A 17,976-nucleotide genomic window follows, 5' to 3' on the forward strand; every position below is an offset into this window, starting at 1 on the left:
CTGACATCAAACTATTGCAAGACACCGGACCTTTTCCGCATTCTCTCTTCAGCTTGACGTAGCCCAGACACGGACAACTGGATTCCGATGGGTCAGTTCTGCTCCGCTTTTCCGCGCGATTATGATAATTTGATACCTTTCATCGATCACAAATATGTAGTGGATGTATAGGTTTTCCCTGCTTTGACTGCCGTGAAGAATGTGTCTCGAGCAACAAGTCCTGACAGGTAGACAGTGCAGGTTCGGTGGCTCTAAACCAAAGTCACAGACAAGGCACGACGTCTGTTTATTTTAATGAAATCGGAACAGATTTTTATTTTTGGGAAAAGACAATACATTTCTGAGGTGTATGTTCAGGAGATTTAAAAATATTTACCATGTTTATGCCGGTCTTTCCAACTTTCACGTTTGCTTGAGTGGCTTGTTTAGTTCTCTCCTTCAGATCTCTAAATGAATCAATCGGTGGTTAACTATATATATATATATATATATATATATATATATATATATATATATATATATATATATATATATATATATATATGCCATCTTTCCATTGACCTCCACAAGATCTGATGCCTCAAGCTGGAGTCAAACTTACTACTAACTGTTTTTAGAAGTTTTCAAAGCTTAAAAGATGGCGTTCTTGTCTCTTGACGTGATGTGAGGAATTATGTGAGGTTTCATTGCTGAGACTGTTCAAATCCAAAGATCTTGGAGCAACAGATCAAACAGATATTCAAAATTCTGTGCTTTGAAACTGTGTAACCTCTGTGTTTTCCAGGTATGATTGTGTTGTGGTGGACTGATGGAACTTCATGTTTAAGGCAAGATAACTAGTAATCAGCTCTCACCATGGCGATGTTCAAACCGGAGAACGTAGAAGACTTCTACAGTATTGGTGATGTTCTGGGAAGGTACAGGTTTTTTTTTTTGGAATCACTCACTGGGCCTTTTGTGATGGCAAATTTTGCTGGATGATTAATTGTCCCACAAATTATTGCCCTTTAAAAAAACATTATCAACAATATTTTGGTTTTAAACATTTAAAAGAAAGTGTGGTGAACGGACAATGTGTGGACTCAAGAAACTGGTACATTTGTCTTGGTAGTGCTTGTAGTCCCTACCTATCGGTACATATATCTTTTCTGTGAGGCTGCGGTGGTCATTCTGACTTTGGTATTGGCCATGTGCATCACGTCTGTGAAGTTTTATTAATTTTTTAATAAACGTCAACCAAATATAAAACCTATTTTTATGTTTCCATGTGACGCTACTCTATAGGTCTGTCAGATTGCTGGAGCTTAAACAATATTAGTGCTATAAAAGCTGTTAGTCTCACATTTATACGAAAAAAAGTTTGAAGATGTATATATTTGTCCCTTTTGCAATCTAGTGGACATTTTGGCCTTGTCCGTCGGGTTACTGAGCTGACCTCTGGAACTCCATGGGCTGGCAAATTCATGAAGATGCGGAGGAACTCATGCAGTCGCCTAGGTGTGGATAAAAGCAAAGTGGAACAGGAAGTCGAGATTCTTCAGGCTCTACAGCACCCCAACATTGTTTTTTTGAAAGACGTCTTTGAAAGCAAGTCAGAAGTCGTACTTATTCTGGAGATGTGAGTTCTCTGTCAGCTATCTTGTCAAGTTATTTGGTATCCAGACATGACACACATCATTTTCTAGTGTGAGTGGCGGTGAGCTGTTTGACTTCATTGCTGAGAAAGAAAATCTGCTGGAGAGTGAAGCTATCGAGTTCATGAAGCAGATCCTCAAGGGCCTGGCCTTCATGCATTCCAAGAACATTGCCCACTTTGATCTGAAGGTAGGAAATCCTTCCGGTGTCAGAAATACAGCTATTGCAATAACAGTTTGTAGAATATGCTGTTCCTTTTTTGGGTTACACGTTGTTTGGAATTCTAAACATTCCTGGACTCAACATACTGCGTTATATTGGAAGCTGTTCCTTAAAAAAACATACTGTGTAACTACATTGGTGTAGTGCAGTAACTGGCCATAGCTGCTGGGAATATGTTGGAAACTGAACACAAAATAATGAACACAGTATTTAGTAGGACCAACATGACCAAAATGTACAATGCATCGGGTGTCTGAAAACCTTTCTCCACCTCGGTATTTTATTATTATTATTTTTTTTACAATTTAAGTGAAAAAATGATTTCTTTTCATAATCAGGATCTTCTCTCATTTTAAAAACCTTCCACTGTGAAATCACAGAAGTTAATGTTTTCATGGAGCGCTGTGGTCCACTGACCAGCTCTTCTGTATGTAAACAAAGCAGCCAGACATCACTGTGGAACTTTTACCTTCTCAATAACAGTATTGGCAGTGGGTATAAGAAACATGCATGGCTGGACGAGTACTTGTTGACGTGTGTATTCGGTGATCATCTCCTATCAATGGCCGGACTTTCAGAGCATGATCAACGTGCAAAATGGGGACATTTCTTAACAATGGATTTTTATCGATTTTGTCATTTCATTATTGGAGCTGTGAAGTGTTAAATTCAAAACTGTTTGGGTACTGATCTTATTACCAGTATGATATTCTGATATGTATGTTGACTCACAAGTTGAGCTTAAAAATGAATTATCTTTTCCTTGTAGATTGCTCTATTTTCAAATAAATTTGTTGTCTTCCAACAGCCAGAGAACATCATGCTATCAGACAACAAGTGCACACATCCCAACATTAAGCTCATTGATTTTGGCCTGGCTCATCGCTTCTACCAGGGGGAGGAGTACCAGAGCAGCAGTGGGACACCTCAATATATCGGTGAGTTTCCAGAAGTGATCCCTTGCAGGAATTTTTAGAATCTGTATTCTATACACAGGGGAAGTGCTGTGCTTTGGAAACAGAATAAAACCTTTTAAAAAAATCAAGATATCTAGAGGTGGGAAGCACTACGGTCCCTCTTTGAAATACTTCATCATTGTTTTTCAGGTTTCTGTACTGCCCGAGTGTTGATTTTATAGAAGACATTGCATTTTTTTTAAATGTTCAAGAGTTCTCCGTCAAATCTTAAACGCCACAAACATGTAAGGTGTATTTTCCGTTGTTAACACGAGCTTGTCTCCCACTTTGTGTATATGCAAGTTACTGGACTGGTGTGGCATGTGCGAACATGGAATCTTGTGTTATAGTTGAGCAACAGTTGAGTGAACCATGTGATAATTTGCAATCGATCATGTCACTTAATTGTGTGTGGCATGGACTCTGGCCCAAGCTGTCACTATTAAAAAAAACCACCCGCAACAGATAACAAAAGCAGTGATCAGACTCGTAGAAAAAGCTTGATCATAGAGGATGTTCAGCCTTTTGGAGCCTTTGTTCTTCTTCCATAGTGCCCTTGACTAATGAAATGTTCTATGTACTTATTTTTCTGTCCCTATTGCTATGTGTGTCCAACTTTAGTGCCTTATTACTGTATTTTCTTGAAGAAATGTCTCAGGCTCCACAGAAAAGAGATTGTCATTCAAGCGGACGGGGTAAGCGTTACAACTGTTGATAGCCTACCGCTCAATCTCTCAATTCCTCTTTCATTGGTGGTTGAAGGCCACTAATAAATGGAAGCACAGATAAAGTACACTGTGTTCAGTGAGTCATGTTTGAGCATTTCTGACTGCTGCCTCACGATATTGTTTGACCCTGTCTGCAAGCTTATCTCTTATCTTTTTTTTTTTTTTTTTTAACCTCCTTTACCTTTTTACCTTCTTTGTCCGTGCTAAAAATAACTTGTGGACAGATTTGGATGAAAATCTTCAGTTTCAGTTTTGGGAGTGATCCAGATCACTGTGTGGAACCATGAATTTCCACTGTATAAACTGCGTGTGTGACTTACTGTACATGTACCAAAACTGCTCAGTATGGAGAGAGTTAGACTGAACCTCTAAAGGTCCCACAGATATTTTCACGTGCGCCTCCCTTTGAATCTTCTTGCTGAAGCTTCAGCCAGGTGGTTGGGTGCTGTGGGATGCATCGGGAAAAGTTGTTCCATGAAAACAGTACAGCTCTTTATATTTATGTTGGTGTACTGGTTTGAAGCTTAGGCCAGTGCACACAAGGTTAGACATGCAGCTCGCCATTGGTTAGCAAGTTTCTGAACTCATGAACTCATGAAACATTGAGTAAGTGCGATGTCCGTAAATTCATCTTAGTCACTGCTAATATTGTTTGAACAACGATGTGAATGATGAATTCCAAACATATGTAAATCATTATTTTAAGAACCAAGACATTTTCTCGGTACCTTTTTAAATGAAAACATATATATTTAACAAGTAACAAAATAAGTATTTTAATCTGTATTTTATACATGAACCAATATACTGTGCAATCAGGCAATTATCCTATTTAATTTTTCCCAATGACTCAATGTGACCCAGCATCATGTGACAAAACCTAATTTTATTTTTTTCCATTCATTTCCAGCTCCTGAATTGGTAAAGAGTGAGCCTCTGAGCACAGCAGCAGATATGTGGTGAGTACTTGCCTCTTATCTGATCTATCCAAGCTCCAACCTGATGAGTTCCTCTCTCGTTTCAGGAGTATTGGTGTCATTACTTACATACTGTAAGTATTTTTAAGAATCTGCCATATATTTCTTTAACATTTTAAAACTCTCATGTGTTTTTCATTACTATCATCCTTTCAAATTGTCAAACAAAATACCAAACACAAGACAATAAAGATGAAACACTTGCTTGACATAATGACTCAGAGAGTTGTTCAGCCAATCTGTTTAAGGTTGGTGTGGTTTGTCACGTTGTCTCCATCTAACTGAACTGTCGGCTCAATTTCATTTGATGTTTTTGTCTGTCCAAACTTGCTCCTGTACAAAACTCTGCCATGACTAACATCACCACAGGCTCTGGCTGATAACAACAGATAAGAGATGCAGCTATTCCACAATATTTTCCCTTTTTCCTCAGATTAAGTGGCTTGTCACCATTCCAAGGTGACGACAATAACGAGACTTTGAGGAACGTCATTGCCGTGAATTACCAGTTTGACAATCACTATTTTAGCCTGACCAGCTCGATGGCTAAAGATTTCATCCAAAAGCTGTTGGTGAAGAATCCAAGGTATGTTTACGTAACTCAGTTTGGAAACAGCAAGCCAGTGTTCTGAAATGTTTGTGTAAAACGGTTCATCTTATGAATAGCTATAGGCATTTGGGTTATGAAACTCTTATTTGTTGCTTTTCAAGGTAAAATAATTTCAAACTACAATCGCCAGTGAGGTCTCAGACAAAGGTATTACCAAACATACAGCTTATCATTTTCCACACTAAGTGGAAATAAAATAGTATGTCACTCTTTAGTCAGGGTGATGTCATTCTTTGTAAAGATGTAAAATCACTGCCACACAGTGACCAACATTGTCACTTTGGCAGCAAGATTGGGGCTAATTGTCTTTTCATTTCTAATGTTGTGCTGTTTTGTGGCTATTGCCTTGAGATGGACATTGAGGTGCCCATTTGCCTCTCTCCAAAGTGAGCTGGGACAAGCATTTTGGGTGTGATGTTGTCAATCAGAATCAGAATCAGAAAAACTTTATTGATAAATTGTGTTTGTAACATGCTCTGCACACAACATATCACAATAAATTGAAAAGACATAATATTATAAAGTCAATCTGCCTTATCCTACCCATCAATCCTCCATGGTTATTTGTTCAGCGAGCGGATGACAGCAGACGAGGGTCTTCTCCATCCTTGGATCAAGGTCATTTCTCATTTCTCTCTTCATGAATGCAGACATTGGCCTTTTTTAATGTTGCCCAAATGGCATCTTTTACAGCCGATTAATGAGAAGCAGTTGGCAAGAAGAAATCGTTCGTCCATCAACATGAAAAACTTTAGGAAGTTTAATGCCAGGAGGAAATGGAAGGTGAGTGTCTAAAGGAAAGCTAGACACAGACTGTAAAGTAATCCAGTGGATGAATGACTACTGTCTGTGTGTTGGTGAATATCCAGCTGCCCTGATGGTGATATTTAAAATGACTGGTCGCTGACTGGCAGAATGTGATGAACAATGTGGATGTCATCATATCGTGATCGACCTGGCAGCTACTATCAACAAGTTAACTTCAGTAACTTAAAATAATGAAGCCCTTCCTGGAAGCCATCACCTCATCATGGCGGGGGGATTGTGTACCTCTGTTGTAGGGAGCTGGGTGTCTCTGGTAGGGTCTCTTAGGGTTGCTGCCAGATGTTCTTGGGGTCCCACGAAGCAGTCCGACTGTGACTAGTGATGACTGTTTTCTGTTGAATACGGCGGAAGCTCAAAATCGTTAACACATAATGGGGAGCACATATTAACTATTCATTAGATAATTAACTGCTTATGAACTGTTAATAATGAATAATTATGGTGTTGTTTAGAGTGAACTGTCAGTGACCATTTCAGGACAAAATATAGCCTTGCTGAACAGGATGCAAATTGGTGTTTAATTACAGGCTAGTATGTTGCAAATATACTTATGAATAAGTAGTTTATCTATGAAAATATATGTTCACTAATCTAAAGTGTAACTACAAAATCCATTTGCAAAACTAACAAAACCTAACTCCTGGTTTCAGAAGAGTACCAGAATGCTGCATGAATGAACAAAGGTAAAAGTGCGTACTTACTTGGTCATTTGTGTCACTTTCCAGTTAACTTACATTTAAAAGAGGCACTGGAAACACATTTTTATTTCTGTATTTAATATTCATAAATAAAACTGGTGTTAATTAAATAGTTTTGTAAAATGACTTCTGTATACTGATGACACTGGAAGACCAAAATTCCATGGAAAACGTCTGTACAATTTCCCTGGAAATTGTACAGACGATGAATGATAGAAAGATGGAGGTTTTGCCTTGTTTAACAGAAAATAATAATGTGCATTTGGTAATGTGACGCCATCACTAGTTGCAGCGGGACTGAATAGCCCATATTAATGTGCTCTGATTCCCAGACTTCCTCCCACAGGTCAAACACAGTCAGAGGTCTTCATAAGCTCAACCAGTTCACAAGTCCCCAAAACATGTGAGCTGGTTAAGCAAACCTCCCTGGACCTTCTAAGAGCCTCCCGATGGTGAAGTTCTGGTGTTCTCATGGAAGCATCAAACCGTTCACAGGATTTCAGAGCAACTTTGTTAAGGTCAAAATAGGCCTAGCCTAATAGTCTCCCACACATCATGTCGAACAAGAGTGCAACGTTTGAAACAGCCAAAAGTCAGAAAACCCTTTTGCAAAGCAAACAAAACTTGGCACTGAGGCAGATGCTATAGGTACTAAACTATTCTCACACTTACTGTGACCGTGTAGAGCTTGTCCCGCCTGCTGGCTCTCACTCGTTCTCTGCTACATATCACACAAAACCTAAAGTAATACTTAATGCCAGTCGAAAGTCAGTGCTCTCACGTCATTAGAATGTATCTTTCAAATTCACAGACATTATATGTGAGCTTTATGGCATGTTTCAAACTACATCAGAAAATATCCTTTGTCTCTCCATTATTTTGTTAACATATTTTTGTTAACTTGAGGTGGCGAGAGTTAGGCACCCCATTAGTCTTTGGGCTATAACATGATCAGGGCTCCTGAGAGGGCAGTGGAGGCCGATCACCGGGTCTACTGGTTTTAGGATTACTGAAAAGGGTTGTTAAAGTTGTTTTGTTTCCCCGCTTTTCCTGTTTCAAGTTAGATTTCAATTTGGTAATTGTGTATTCATTGTCACTTCTGTATGAATATTTTCCACACACACTTGTATCTATACATTAGAGCAGACACAATAAAAAGATCATTCCATCGTCATGACAACTGCCAGCTGAATGCAAATGCACCGATGTGTTCTCTCCTCATCCAGATGTCCTACAACATGGTGTGGATGTGTAATCGTCTCAGACATTTAAATGTCCTGAAGAAAAGCCACAGTGCAGATGTAAATGCGTCAGAGGTAGGTTGTCAGAGGACTTCACAAACTTCAACATCCCACTCCTAACCACGTAAATCTTTCAGAGACAATGTGAAAGTGATGTCGAGGACATGGAGAGCAAGCCTGCATCCCTGCTGCGTCGACGCCTCAGCAGCAGTTCCTAAGATCAGCTCACTAGATCAGTAACATCACCTTGTTTGCATCCATCCAGCCATGTCATCAGGTGTGTGGCGTACCTCCACAGACAATTGTACTTGAGAACTGAGAAGTGTATTCAAGTAGGAATATTTCCATCTGCATTCAGTTGCATTTTTCTGACTGTTTAATTGGCTCTTGTTTTTAACTATTGGATTGCAAACTGTGATATTTACCTTGAAAACTCACTAAAACAAACCATGATGACATTGGAACAGTTCGTCTTGAGAAATGGAAATATTGTGAGGCGTGGGCAAGAATTACAATTATTCTTCACTCTGCTCCTTAAGCGCTATACATTCATGGCCAGGATCAGAATACATGTATGAACAGTGTGGAGCCATACAGAAACTCAACGTTTAATAACTTATTAGTCACAAACACGTACTGTACAGGTACAGAAAGTAATCCAGAATACAGGAAGGCAAATAGGACTAGCATGAGGGCAGAGTTGATCTGGCACCCTCACCTGGAACTCTGGATTCAAAAGGGAACGCGACCACCGGACATTCAGACATCCCAAAAGCTTGGTACCGATTGCTGCAAAGCCAACCTTAGCCCTTTGACACTAACAACACCACTAAACTACTACCGGTAAACTGAATTCAGCAGTCAAAATAAAGATCGTATTGCATGTTGCATCGCAAAATGCTCTACAATATGAATGTTTAAATGGAGTGGATCACCCAACTGTATAAATCTCCTGGTTTGTCTTTCAATATTTCCTGTCAGGGATGGCCACAGCAAGGCAGCCTACTCCACCTTACCGCCATTGACCTTCCTCCCTAGTCAGGCTGATCCTCTTCATATCCTCCTTTATCACATCCATGAACCTCAATTGTCTTCTTTCCCGTCTTCTTTTGCCTGGTACCTCCGTTTCAACATTATTTGTCCAACATGTCCTGTCTTTGTCTCCAAACTTCTCCATAAGTTGTCCCTCTTATATACTGTTTTCTAAACTTGTCCTTCCTAGTCTCTCCCAAAGAAAATCAGAGCATCTTCAACTCTTCATCTGTGCTTTTTGTCTTTGTAACAGAACTATTGTCTGTGGACCACACATTATGGCAGATCTGACTACTGTCCTATAGCTTGCCTTTCACTCTAGCTGCTGGTCCTCTGTCAAAGGTCACATCTGACGGTTGTCTTTATCTGTTCCATCCTGCCTGTACTCTCCTTTTCACCTCTTTTAGGCCTGATTTAGGAGACAGCTATGAGAAAAAATATCAATTCTCAGGTACCCTTAGTTTATATGTAAAGAGAGAATTCGCCACTGGAGACAATGTTTTTCAAAAGCTAAGATCTTTAAGAAAATGCCAGTCGGTTTGTATATAAATGGAGCTAAACGGAGGAAAATCAAACAGACGTCACAGTATTGGCTAAGGTGGGCTTCAGCTTCTCTTTTACACTGCCACCTACAGTTTTGCAATGTCTTGGCAGCAGACATACTTGTGTGAACACAGTGTTTTCTGTTAATGGATATGTATGCACGGAATTATTTTTGAAAACAGAGTGGGTGAAATGTATGTTTCTGAAAATGTTGATAAATGTTGGCTTAATCTCTATCCATCAATCCTATGACTGATTCCAAACACAACTCATCAGCTTTGACTCCCTCTACTCCTCACTTCTGCTGAGCTTCATTCCTCTCCAGCTTGCACATTGAGCTGATGTCCTTATATTGATCAACGAATCACTACAAATGATGCTTTAAGTTGCAAGTTTCATTTGTATTTATGCCCCCTAGCAAGGGCCTCAGGTAGATTCCCTCTGGACCCTGCCCCCCTCACTGCTGAGGAGCCTTCTCGTCGCCCTCATATCACTTATATTTTTCATTCTTAAGTGGCTGGTAAATAAATTTTACGTTTACTTCAATAAGAGACTGTATAAGCTACTTTTTTTTTTGCTATGGCTTTCTCTAGAATGCGCTCTTGGGTATATAAGGACTCAATGTAGACTTTTGCATGTGTTCACTTATTCGTTTAGATAATTTGATTTACTACAAGACTATTCCTCTTTTTCATTTTCTTTTTGTACATGTGAAGTGGTACAGACAAATATTTAACCTTGGTTTTTTGGTCATGGAAGTTAATGGCCTCAACGTGCACAATGTCCCACAATGTTTTTGTAGCAACATTTGATTTTAAATGACTGTAAGCTGTGTAGGTGAGGACACAATCACACTGTGCAACATGCTCTGAACAATGTAACTATTTTACATCTGCAGTGGTGTATTCTTTTATTTTGAGAAGAGTTAAAACTGTGAGCACTGCATAATGCCTATACATACATGCTGATGGAACACACGCCAAAGCAAAATTCCTGTATTATGCAACACAGGAATAAAATATTTTTCATTCGATTATAGAATGGATTTTGTTTTCCTTTTAATGGTCCGCTCTTTAAATATTGTTGGGTATACTGAAGTATTTAATCATCTCATGCACAGTTACTTTGGTTCTAAAACTGACAATAAGACCACTTTTCATTAAAACATGAACTGAGTGTAATGAAAGTAGTACATTCTGTTGCATCTTCTACATCACCAACATGCTGCTTCACCGCTTGTATAATGTTAAATCATTAATTATTGTTTGAAATATATATAATCTATTTTTCATAATATATCAAAGGTAAAGTTATTTCGTATTGATTGTTGCCCTTTAGGTCACTTAATGCATGGACTGATAAACCTGTTTACTGTCGTGGGTGTATAGTACATCATGGGTCTTAGTCAGTGTGTGGGTGCTACAGTTCAGAGTTGTTTGCCTGCAAACTATATGTGGGAAAAAATACTGAATATGTTTGACTTGTAATTGGTGACCAGTATACAATCACATTGTAAAGAACCAACAATTTTAGCATATTTTTCCCCTTCTGATGTGTCTTATCAATCCACATCTGGATTTACTTGAGTTTGTCAAGCGTTCTTTTTGTGCCCAACTTGAAACTGCAGGAACATCTCTCAAGACAAAAGCCTCAAACTCAACAAACAGAAAATCGTTCATAGGGAAATGGAAAATAAATGTCTTAGAAGGAGAATAATTGTTGCCTCAGCGATTGCTTCCAAAGGTCTGCAGTTGAATGACAATGGCTTTCCTTTCATCTGCCAGGTTAAAAAAATAAAGCCACCTGATATTGTTTGAAAATTCTTGTGTTTTTAAAAGGGATCACCTCGTTCTTACAGTGACACAAATTTTAGGTGAGTTCATTCTATCTCCCTCCTCCACTGGTTCAGGTCGGAGGCTGAATAACAGCATACTCTATCAACAGGTATATGTGGCTGCTTTCTTTTGTAAGTTTTGTAAGTTGCTGAGGTTAGTTCAATTCCTTGAATGCAAATGCAAAAGATAAGATAAAAAAGTGGACAGCAGCAGCATTAATAATCTAGATTGACACTTTTTCTAGCAGGATGGAGCACAAGTTATGGTAGAATTTATCAAAGCAGCATTCAGGCAAGACATTATTTTTTGTCAGAAAATCATCCATTTAAAACACAGAAGACATAGAAATATAGAACACTGACATAAGTTTTGTGAAAATTTGCAATGCTATTGAAAAGAAAGAATAAAGATCTGAATCTCCAGGGAGGCCAGTTGTGTCCTACTTCACTGCACTAACAATCTTGATTTTTATTATAGCATTATTAAACCTGGTAGTCACATTATTTTATCTAATCTAATTTGGAATCATATTTTTCTAAAATGGAATAAATGTCCAACAATCCTCAGCGGTGCTGTTAGTTTCAGCTGGTGTTTAAGGGAGGAGGGCTTTGAGTATATCTGGGTCTTTTAAACTAAGTGCTTTTACATCTCCTTTTTCCTCTGTAGGTTTAAATTACTCAATTCATCATCATATTCCAGATATAGCATGAGGTGTTCACACGCCCTACCTCCACATCTCCTTCCTTGCTCAACCTTCTCAAGCAATGTTAACCTCGCCAAAATAAACTTGCCTATTTCAAAAGAAAATCATTTATAGCATAAAATGCACGTGATGTGTCATTTTACAGGACTGGTCTATGCATTGCTCGCACTAACTCTGGACAACGGCAATCCATCCACGACCTACAACTGTCAATAGTTTCTTGACAGTTGCAGTGGCGACAACCCATAAATAACGAAACGTTGTTGCTGTATTTTAGCTTGATTTAAATCCACAAGTTTGGTTTTTTTTTTAACATTGGAAAATTCAAAGCCTTTTAAAGCTCCCTTTTTGGCAGTGGCGGGCCATACTTGACACCTACCTGTAGGCCTTCAGTGGTGTGCTACCCCCACACACGGCCAATCAAGAAGTGATAGAGGAACAGAGGGGAACCTTTTGTCAGTCACTAAATTGGTGACAGCAGAAACGCTACGTTTTAATCATGACAAGAACATCTGCCTCTGATCCAAGCAGTCCGTCTTTTCATATGTCTGGCCGGAACGCATGACTTGAGTTTGGTCAGTCATTGTATGATGTTTCTTCAGAGATTTTTCTGCGAACAACACAGCAAAATCCATTACGTACAAGACCACCTCCATGATGTGTTATGTGTTATCCGTTTGTTTCTATGTTTCCACTTCATTTTAATGTTTGATCATGTGGGATTTTGGAATTTTTCTGATGGCGCAGTGGCTCTCATTTAAGCTGTGCTGGTGTGCCTCACTAGTTTATATGTGGCGGAAACCCTGTTATACACTCATTTGCAAAGAGCAAAGAGATGGGCACATTTTGCCAACAGCGGCACAAGATGTCAACAGCACAACATGTCTCTTACAGTACAATCGCACAGCTGCGCCCGTGCGCCCGTCATTAGCATATTAAATGTGAAAAAAAAAAATCGAAAATGTTTTGTCCACATTGTGTAAATAATGATGCCAAATATGGAAGGAAAAAGGTTTACTGTGACATTTGAGTTTATTTGGTTGTTAAACGTTGAAATGGAGCCTAGCACCTTTCAAGTCACCTAAAGTGTACGACTTTGAAATATAAATAGAGCTTCTCTGAAGTCATGGCTGACAAAGAATCCACAAAGAAATCCAACAGATAGTTGAACATAGACAGCTGGATGGCTTTTTTGCAGTTGTTTAATTGTGTCCTCCATAGCTTTATCTGTTGAAAAATAAACACACAGACACATGAATGACAAGTTGGTCAGAAAATGTTTGACATTCAGCAGTCAATATAATTGTGTATGCGACCACTACTCATAATTCATTTGGTCATAAAAGCAAGAGATGTAAGTCACTTCGGGTCCAGGACCCCTGACCTCCGTAAATCCATTAACACCACCTTACCCAGTGAAAAGTCAGCATTTGGTTTAAGCTGTACAGTAGCAATCTCTTCTAAATGAGGTTGTGAAGACCCTCATGGTTTTGGACCCTTCTGCATTCTGAGTTTCCAAGTATGTGCAGTGTGAGAAACTTTATCGACAGGTGTACCTACCCTGACTTCCCAATGGGATTATCAGTCACCTCTTGCTGCTACAAGTCTGCTCTTAGGTTGCAGTTTCCACTGTACACCTGCATAAAACACCTGCCTATGTGCACAAGCATGTGCAGAAACTTGCGAAGTAAAAGTCCCTCAAGGATGTGTTGGACGGTCGGACATTAGGAATGCTTGTCTCATTTTTAGCTATTCAAACGGTATTAAAATGCACATGATCATTACATACATGGAGGTCATGTCATTGAGGGCGTTGTCCAGTTCCTCACTGATGGCTTTGTACTTGAGCTTCTGTGCATACAGCTCATCTGGAATTTAGAAAATACTTTGGTCAATACACAGTCTCAGTGACCCTGTGGCTATTGAAAGATCTGCAAGGAAGCGTGTATACCCTCCAGGTCATCAATGGTCTTCTCCAGTTTGGCCACAGACCTCTCAGCAAACTCGGCCCTTGTCTCTGCCTGAGGAGGTGACCCACATACTGTATTAGTCTTACCTTCCAGAGTTGTGAAAACCACGAAAGAAGCCCGTCCATTAAGGTGTAGGAGCAACCTTGATATCATTGTGAGTACAAAATTGACACACATTTTGATTGTGATTTTGAAACCATGCTTACCTCTTTCAACTTATCTGTCAGAATCTTGATCTCCTCCTCATACTTGTCCTCCTTTTGTGAGTACTGTAATGTTAGCAAACAAGAAAGTGAAGCAGAAACGTTGGGTTTGGGATGATTAATGAAAACTCATATCCATTGAAGCCTTTATGAGACGTTGATCTGGCCAGCTATTTCGTCAAGTGTATTTTTTTCTACCTTTTCAGCCTGGGCCTCCAAAGACTTCAGGTTGTTGGTAACATTCTTCAGTTCCTCTTCAAGTTCGGCGCATTTACTTAACACGAGAAGGAACAGGTATAAGCTTTCAGTTTGGGGTGGAATTCCAGCCAAAAGCTTCCAGCGGAACATGTTTAGGAAATGTGCCATCGCCTTCTATATCCTTTCACACGAATATTTGATATATTTGAATTCAGCTGCGGTGGAGGTTTCTGTTGGAGCATGAAACACAACGCAAAACAAAAGATGAAAGAAATAAGCGATTGAAACTCACGCCTCCGCCAGTTCCGCCCTCTCCTCTGTCCTCTCCAGCTCGCCCTCAACGATCACCAGTTTACGAGCTACCTGGATTGCAAAAAGACATTGCATTGTACATTAGCACAGAGATGTTAAACCTCTGAATTTGTAAGCTTGCCTCCTCATATTTGCGGTCTGCTTCTTCTGCGATGTGCTTTGCCTCCTTCAGCTGAATCTCCTGGAGCTCCATTTTTTCTTCATCCTTGAGGGCTCTGTTCTCGATGACCTTCATCCCTCTAGTGGACAGAGTCTTCATTACTTATGTGTTCATATACAGTATATTTACCTGTTGTCTAAATTGTTAGATTTTTCTCAAGCTGTAGTGATGCTGAAAATAGACAACAATTAAAGTCAGGTAGAAGAAGTGTTCAGTTTGTTGTGGTTCACCTTTCGCTTTCATCGGCAGCCTTCTCAGCCTCCTCCAGCTTCTGCAGAGCTGTTGCCAGTCTCTCCTGGGCTCGGTCTAGCTCCTCTTCTACCAGCTGGATGCGTCTGTTGAGGGAAGCCACTTCTGCCTCTGCCTGAAGGGACATGGCACTGTTGTGAACCATTTGCTACTTCAATAACTGGGATGAGTTTCAACACAGTCTCTACTGGGTCAGAACATGGTAGACAGATCTTTGACCAAAAAAAAAAAGAATGTCTTGATTAGTGTCACTGTTAGAAGTGTCTTTAACTGTGCAAATGCTCTAGGACAGATGAGGCATCTATCTTTACTGCTAGCCCCAAAAATGTGGGAGGTACCTCATCAAGTACTTCAAATAAGAAGGGCTGGTTCTAATCCAGAAACATCAACACTGCCTGATGCTCATCCTTGCAATGGGTAGTCAGGAGACAATGTTAGGGAGGTCAGATGGTTTGGGCGTGTGAGATGCGAGACAGGGGGCATGTTGGACGGATGCTCCCGAATGTTAGACATGGAAGAGGAAGACAACCATTGAAGCTGATGGATTTGATAAAGGAGGGCATAAATAGATGTGATGAGGGAGGATGATGAAGATGGTCTAAAATGGAGGAGGTCAACTTGCTTTGGTAACCCTTGATGGGAAATAATAGATAAAATAGCAACGTAAAAGGACAATCTACAGATTTATGTTAATCTACACATGCTTTTTTCTTTCTATTTATTTAACTACAATTATGTATAATCAAGCAGAAGAGTTCCTATGCTACGGTTGAGAGAGAAAAAAGCAAAGGATGGGTGTCATTACTACAGTGTTAGGCTTGAAAAAAAAATCATAGTTGTCATTTTATTAATATCACTTGGCATTAAATACTGTATCATGGAAATGTATGTGTGTTTCTTCCCCTATGGTTCTGCTCCTTATTCATGTAACCCTCCTGCTGCTCCATTTCGAGGTGAGAAGTGTTTGCTGCCTGAAGCTTCAGTGTCTTGGAAGCAAGAGGTTCGCTGAAAGATGAACGAGGACAGCTGATCACCTCCTCGTGTAAACAGATAGGGAGTGCTTTACTAAGATATGTGTGTACGCAATAGCACACACTGTGTAGAATTTTGTCAGGGGCTGAACTGTGGCTTGCCGGTGATTTACCAAGATGCATGTAGGGTTTGAAATGAGACCAATCCATTAAAACTGGAGAGGGCATGCTTCATGGCCATGGGTTTCATGCCGCAGATCATGGTGAAAGCTCTTTTTTCTTGAACTCTACCTTAGTGTAATAATAGAGTTGGGGAGAACTTGTCCTGGACACAGAGAGAGTTAAATGCTTCATTGAGCACAAAGGTAGACAAGTCTTGAATGAATCTGTGTCCTTCGTGTGTAGAACTTCTATACTCTGCCATACACTCCAGTTTCCTCCCATAGTACAAATACCAACAAGTTCGCAAGTACAGAAACATACAGAGCTTTTTGGTGAATGAATAAATGACGGCCTGTCTATATGTCTATGTGCGATTGACGGTGCCGGGCCAAGTATCCAGTCTTGTGCGGGTTGTGTGTCTACAACAGAATTTAACCTGTAACTTAAAAGTTTATTTTCTAATCCTTAAAAGATAGTGATAGTGATGTTACATTTCAGGAACAATGGCATCTCAGAACACAATTGTGTGTTTTCCATTGTATTCCTTACAAAAAAATACAAAAACATGCAGAAATGTTACATACTAATATTTTGCAATCCTGTGATGTACTGGTGACCTGTGCATGGAGTTTTCCTGCCTCTTGCCCAGTGACTGCTTTTTTGTTCCATTAAATAACAGCATGCAATGTTGTTGAAAAATGTGTCCAATTAATTTGAAAAAAAAGAACATTAATTGCAATAGAAGTAGTTTGTTTTTCATTTATTGTGGAAATGGCCCTCAGATCACCAGTTCATGGTTATCACCGTAATTGTGTTGCTTATAGTCATATTTGGTTTCTCTTCTTAGTGTCTGATGACAGTGTTACATTCACAGCATGTGGTGGCAGGAAAAGTACAGTAAATTACACTGTCGGTATTAAAACGCTGCCTAAAATGGACTTGACCATTGTTAGAGTGGCGGACCAGGGTCTGACATCAGGGTGGAAATATGACCCTCAATCCCCTCGACAGCTGGGGGATCTACATGTGTGGTTCCATGGAACGCAGCGGAGAAACAATTGGAATATTTCTAAAGCCCACTGTCTCAGTCTCAGAATATCCTGCTATATTTAAGGAGTCTTACTCACATCCGCAGCCTTCTTGTCGGCCACTTCCAGCTTCTCTTGAGCATCTTTCAGGGCTTCTGAATACTTGTCCAGCTCATCCTCTGTCCCTTTTAGCTTCTTTTGCATCTGCAGAAGTTCATCTTCATGCTGTGGGAAGAAAGAACAAGAATTTGCAATTGGTTATGTTTTCTGGCAGTGTTAAAGCCCTCTCACACACATGTACGTGTTGACTTGCACCTGTTTGCTTCTCTCCTCAGCTGCCTTTTTGTCTGCTTCAGCTTGTTCTGCCTGGTCCAATGCATTCTCCTTGTCAGCCTTCAGCATCAGCATCTTCTTCTTGATGGCCTCCATTTTTGTTGATGCCGCTTCTTTTGTGGTTGAAAACCAAGAGAGACGAAGAAGACAGAACCTGGCAAAAGCTTGATACCCCGAACTCTGCCTAAGCTGGGTGGGAGAGTCATTTATACGACGGGGGCGGTGACACTCCCACTGTGGTGTTTCTAGTTAATCCTCATGAGCTCACCATCGCAGTCCTGCTAACTATAGCTTTGGACATTCAGAATCATCTTCTACTGAGGAACCACATCCTTCATGAGTGGTATCTTTTCACAATAAATGTATTAATCATAGATGCTGCAGA

At 39.9% G+C, this 17,976-nt stretch overlaps 2 protein-coding genes across 2 annotated transcripts; one reads left to right on the forward strand and one right to left on the reverse strand.

The window, feature by feature from the left end:
• Positions 1–10,500, forward strand: si:dkey-240h12.4 (death-associated protein kinase 2). Its single transcript, XM_053861675.1, has 12 exons — positions 1–91; positions 785–917; positions 1,397–1,618; positions 1,686–1,824; positions 2,666–2,795; positions 4,452–4,500; positions 4,566–4,592; positions 4,952–5,104; positions 5,701–5,746; positions 5,822–5,911; positions 7,878–7,967; positions 8,030–10,500. The coding sequence occupies exons 2-12, from the start codon at positions 856–858 to the stop codon at positions 8,108–8,110; spliced, it is 1,089 nt and encodes a 362-aa protein (XP_053717650.1). The 5' UTR covers positions 1–91; positions 785–855; the 3' UTR covers positions 8,111–10,500.
• A 1,946-nt stretch (positions 10,501–12,446) lies between these two features.
• tpm3 (tropomyosin 3) lies at positions 12,447–17,789 on the reverse strand. The gene is made up of 10 exons (XM_053861676.1): positions 17,574–17,789; positions 17,358–17,483; positions 15,079–15,212; positions 14,810–14,927; positions 14,669–14,739; positions 14,377–14,452; positions 14,182–14,244; positions 13,957–14,026; positions 13,795–13,873; positions 12,447–13,232 (listed from the first exon to the last, which is right to left on the reverse strand). Exons 1-10 carry the CDS (start codon positions 17,685–17,687, stop codon positions 13,229–13,231), a joined length of 855 nt encoding a protein of 284 aa, XP_053717651.1. The 5' UTR covers positions 17,688–17,789; the 3' UTR covers positions 12,447–13,228.
• Positions 17,790–17,976: the final 187 nt, after the last annotated feature.

This window comes from Synchiropus splendidus, chromosome 4 (genome assembly GCF_027744825.2).
Source record: "Synchiropus splendidus isolate RoL2022-P1 chromosome 4, RoL_Sspl_1.0, whole genome shotgun sequence".
In the NCBI taxonomy this organism is placed as follows: domain Eukaryota; kingdom Metazoa; phylum Chordata; class Actinopteri; order Syngnathiformes; family Callionymidae; genus Synchiropus; species Synchiropus splendidus.

Coding starts and splice junctions, on each gene's coding strand:
- si:dkey-240h12.4 (XM_053861675.1), top strand. CDS start 856: ATGGCGATGTTCAAACCGGAGAACGTAGAAGACTTCTACAGTATTGGT. Junction 4,593..4,951: donor GGTGTCATTACTTACATACT/GTAAGTATTTTT, acceptor CTTTTTCCTCAG/ATTAAGTGGCTTGTCACCAT. Junction 5,105..5,700: donor CTGTTGGTGAAGAATCCAAG/GTATGTTTACGT, acceptor TTATTTGTTCAG/CGAGCGGATGACAGCAGACG.
- tpm3 (XM_053861676.1), bottom strand. CDS start 17,687: ATGGAGGCCATCAAGAAGAAGATGCTGATGCTGAAGGCTGACAAGGAG. Junction 17,484..17,573: donor CTGAGGAGAGAAGCAAACAG/GTGCAAGTCAAC, acceptor TTCTTCCCACAG/CATGAAGATGAACTTCTGCA. Junction 15,213..17,357: donor CCGACAAGAAGGCTGCGGAT/GTGAGTAAGACT, acceptor ATGTCCCTTCAG/GCAGAGGCAGAAGTGGCTTC.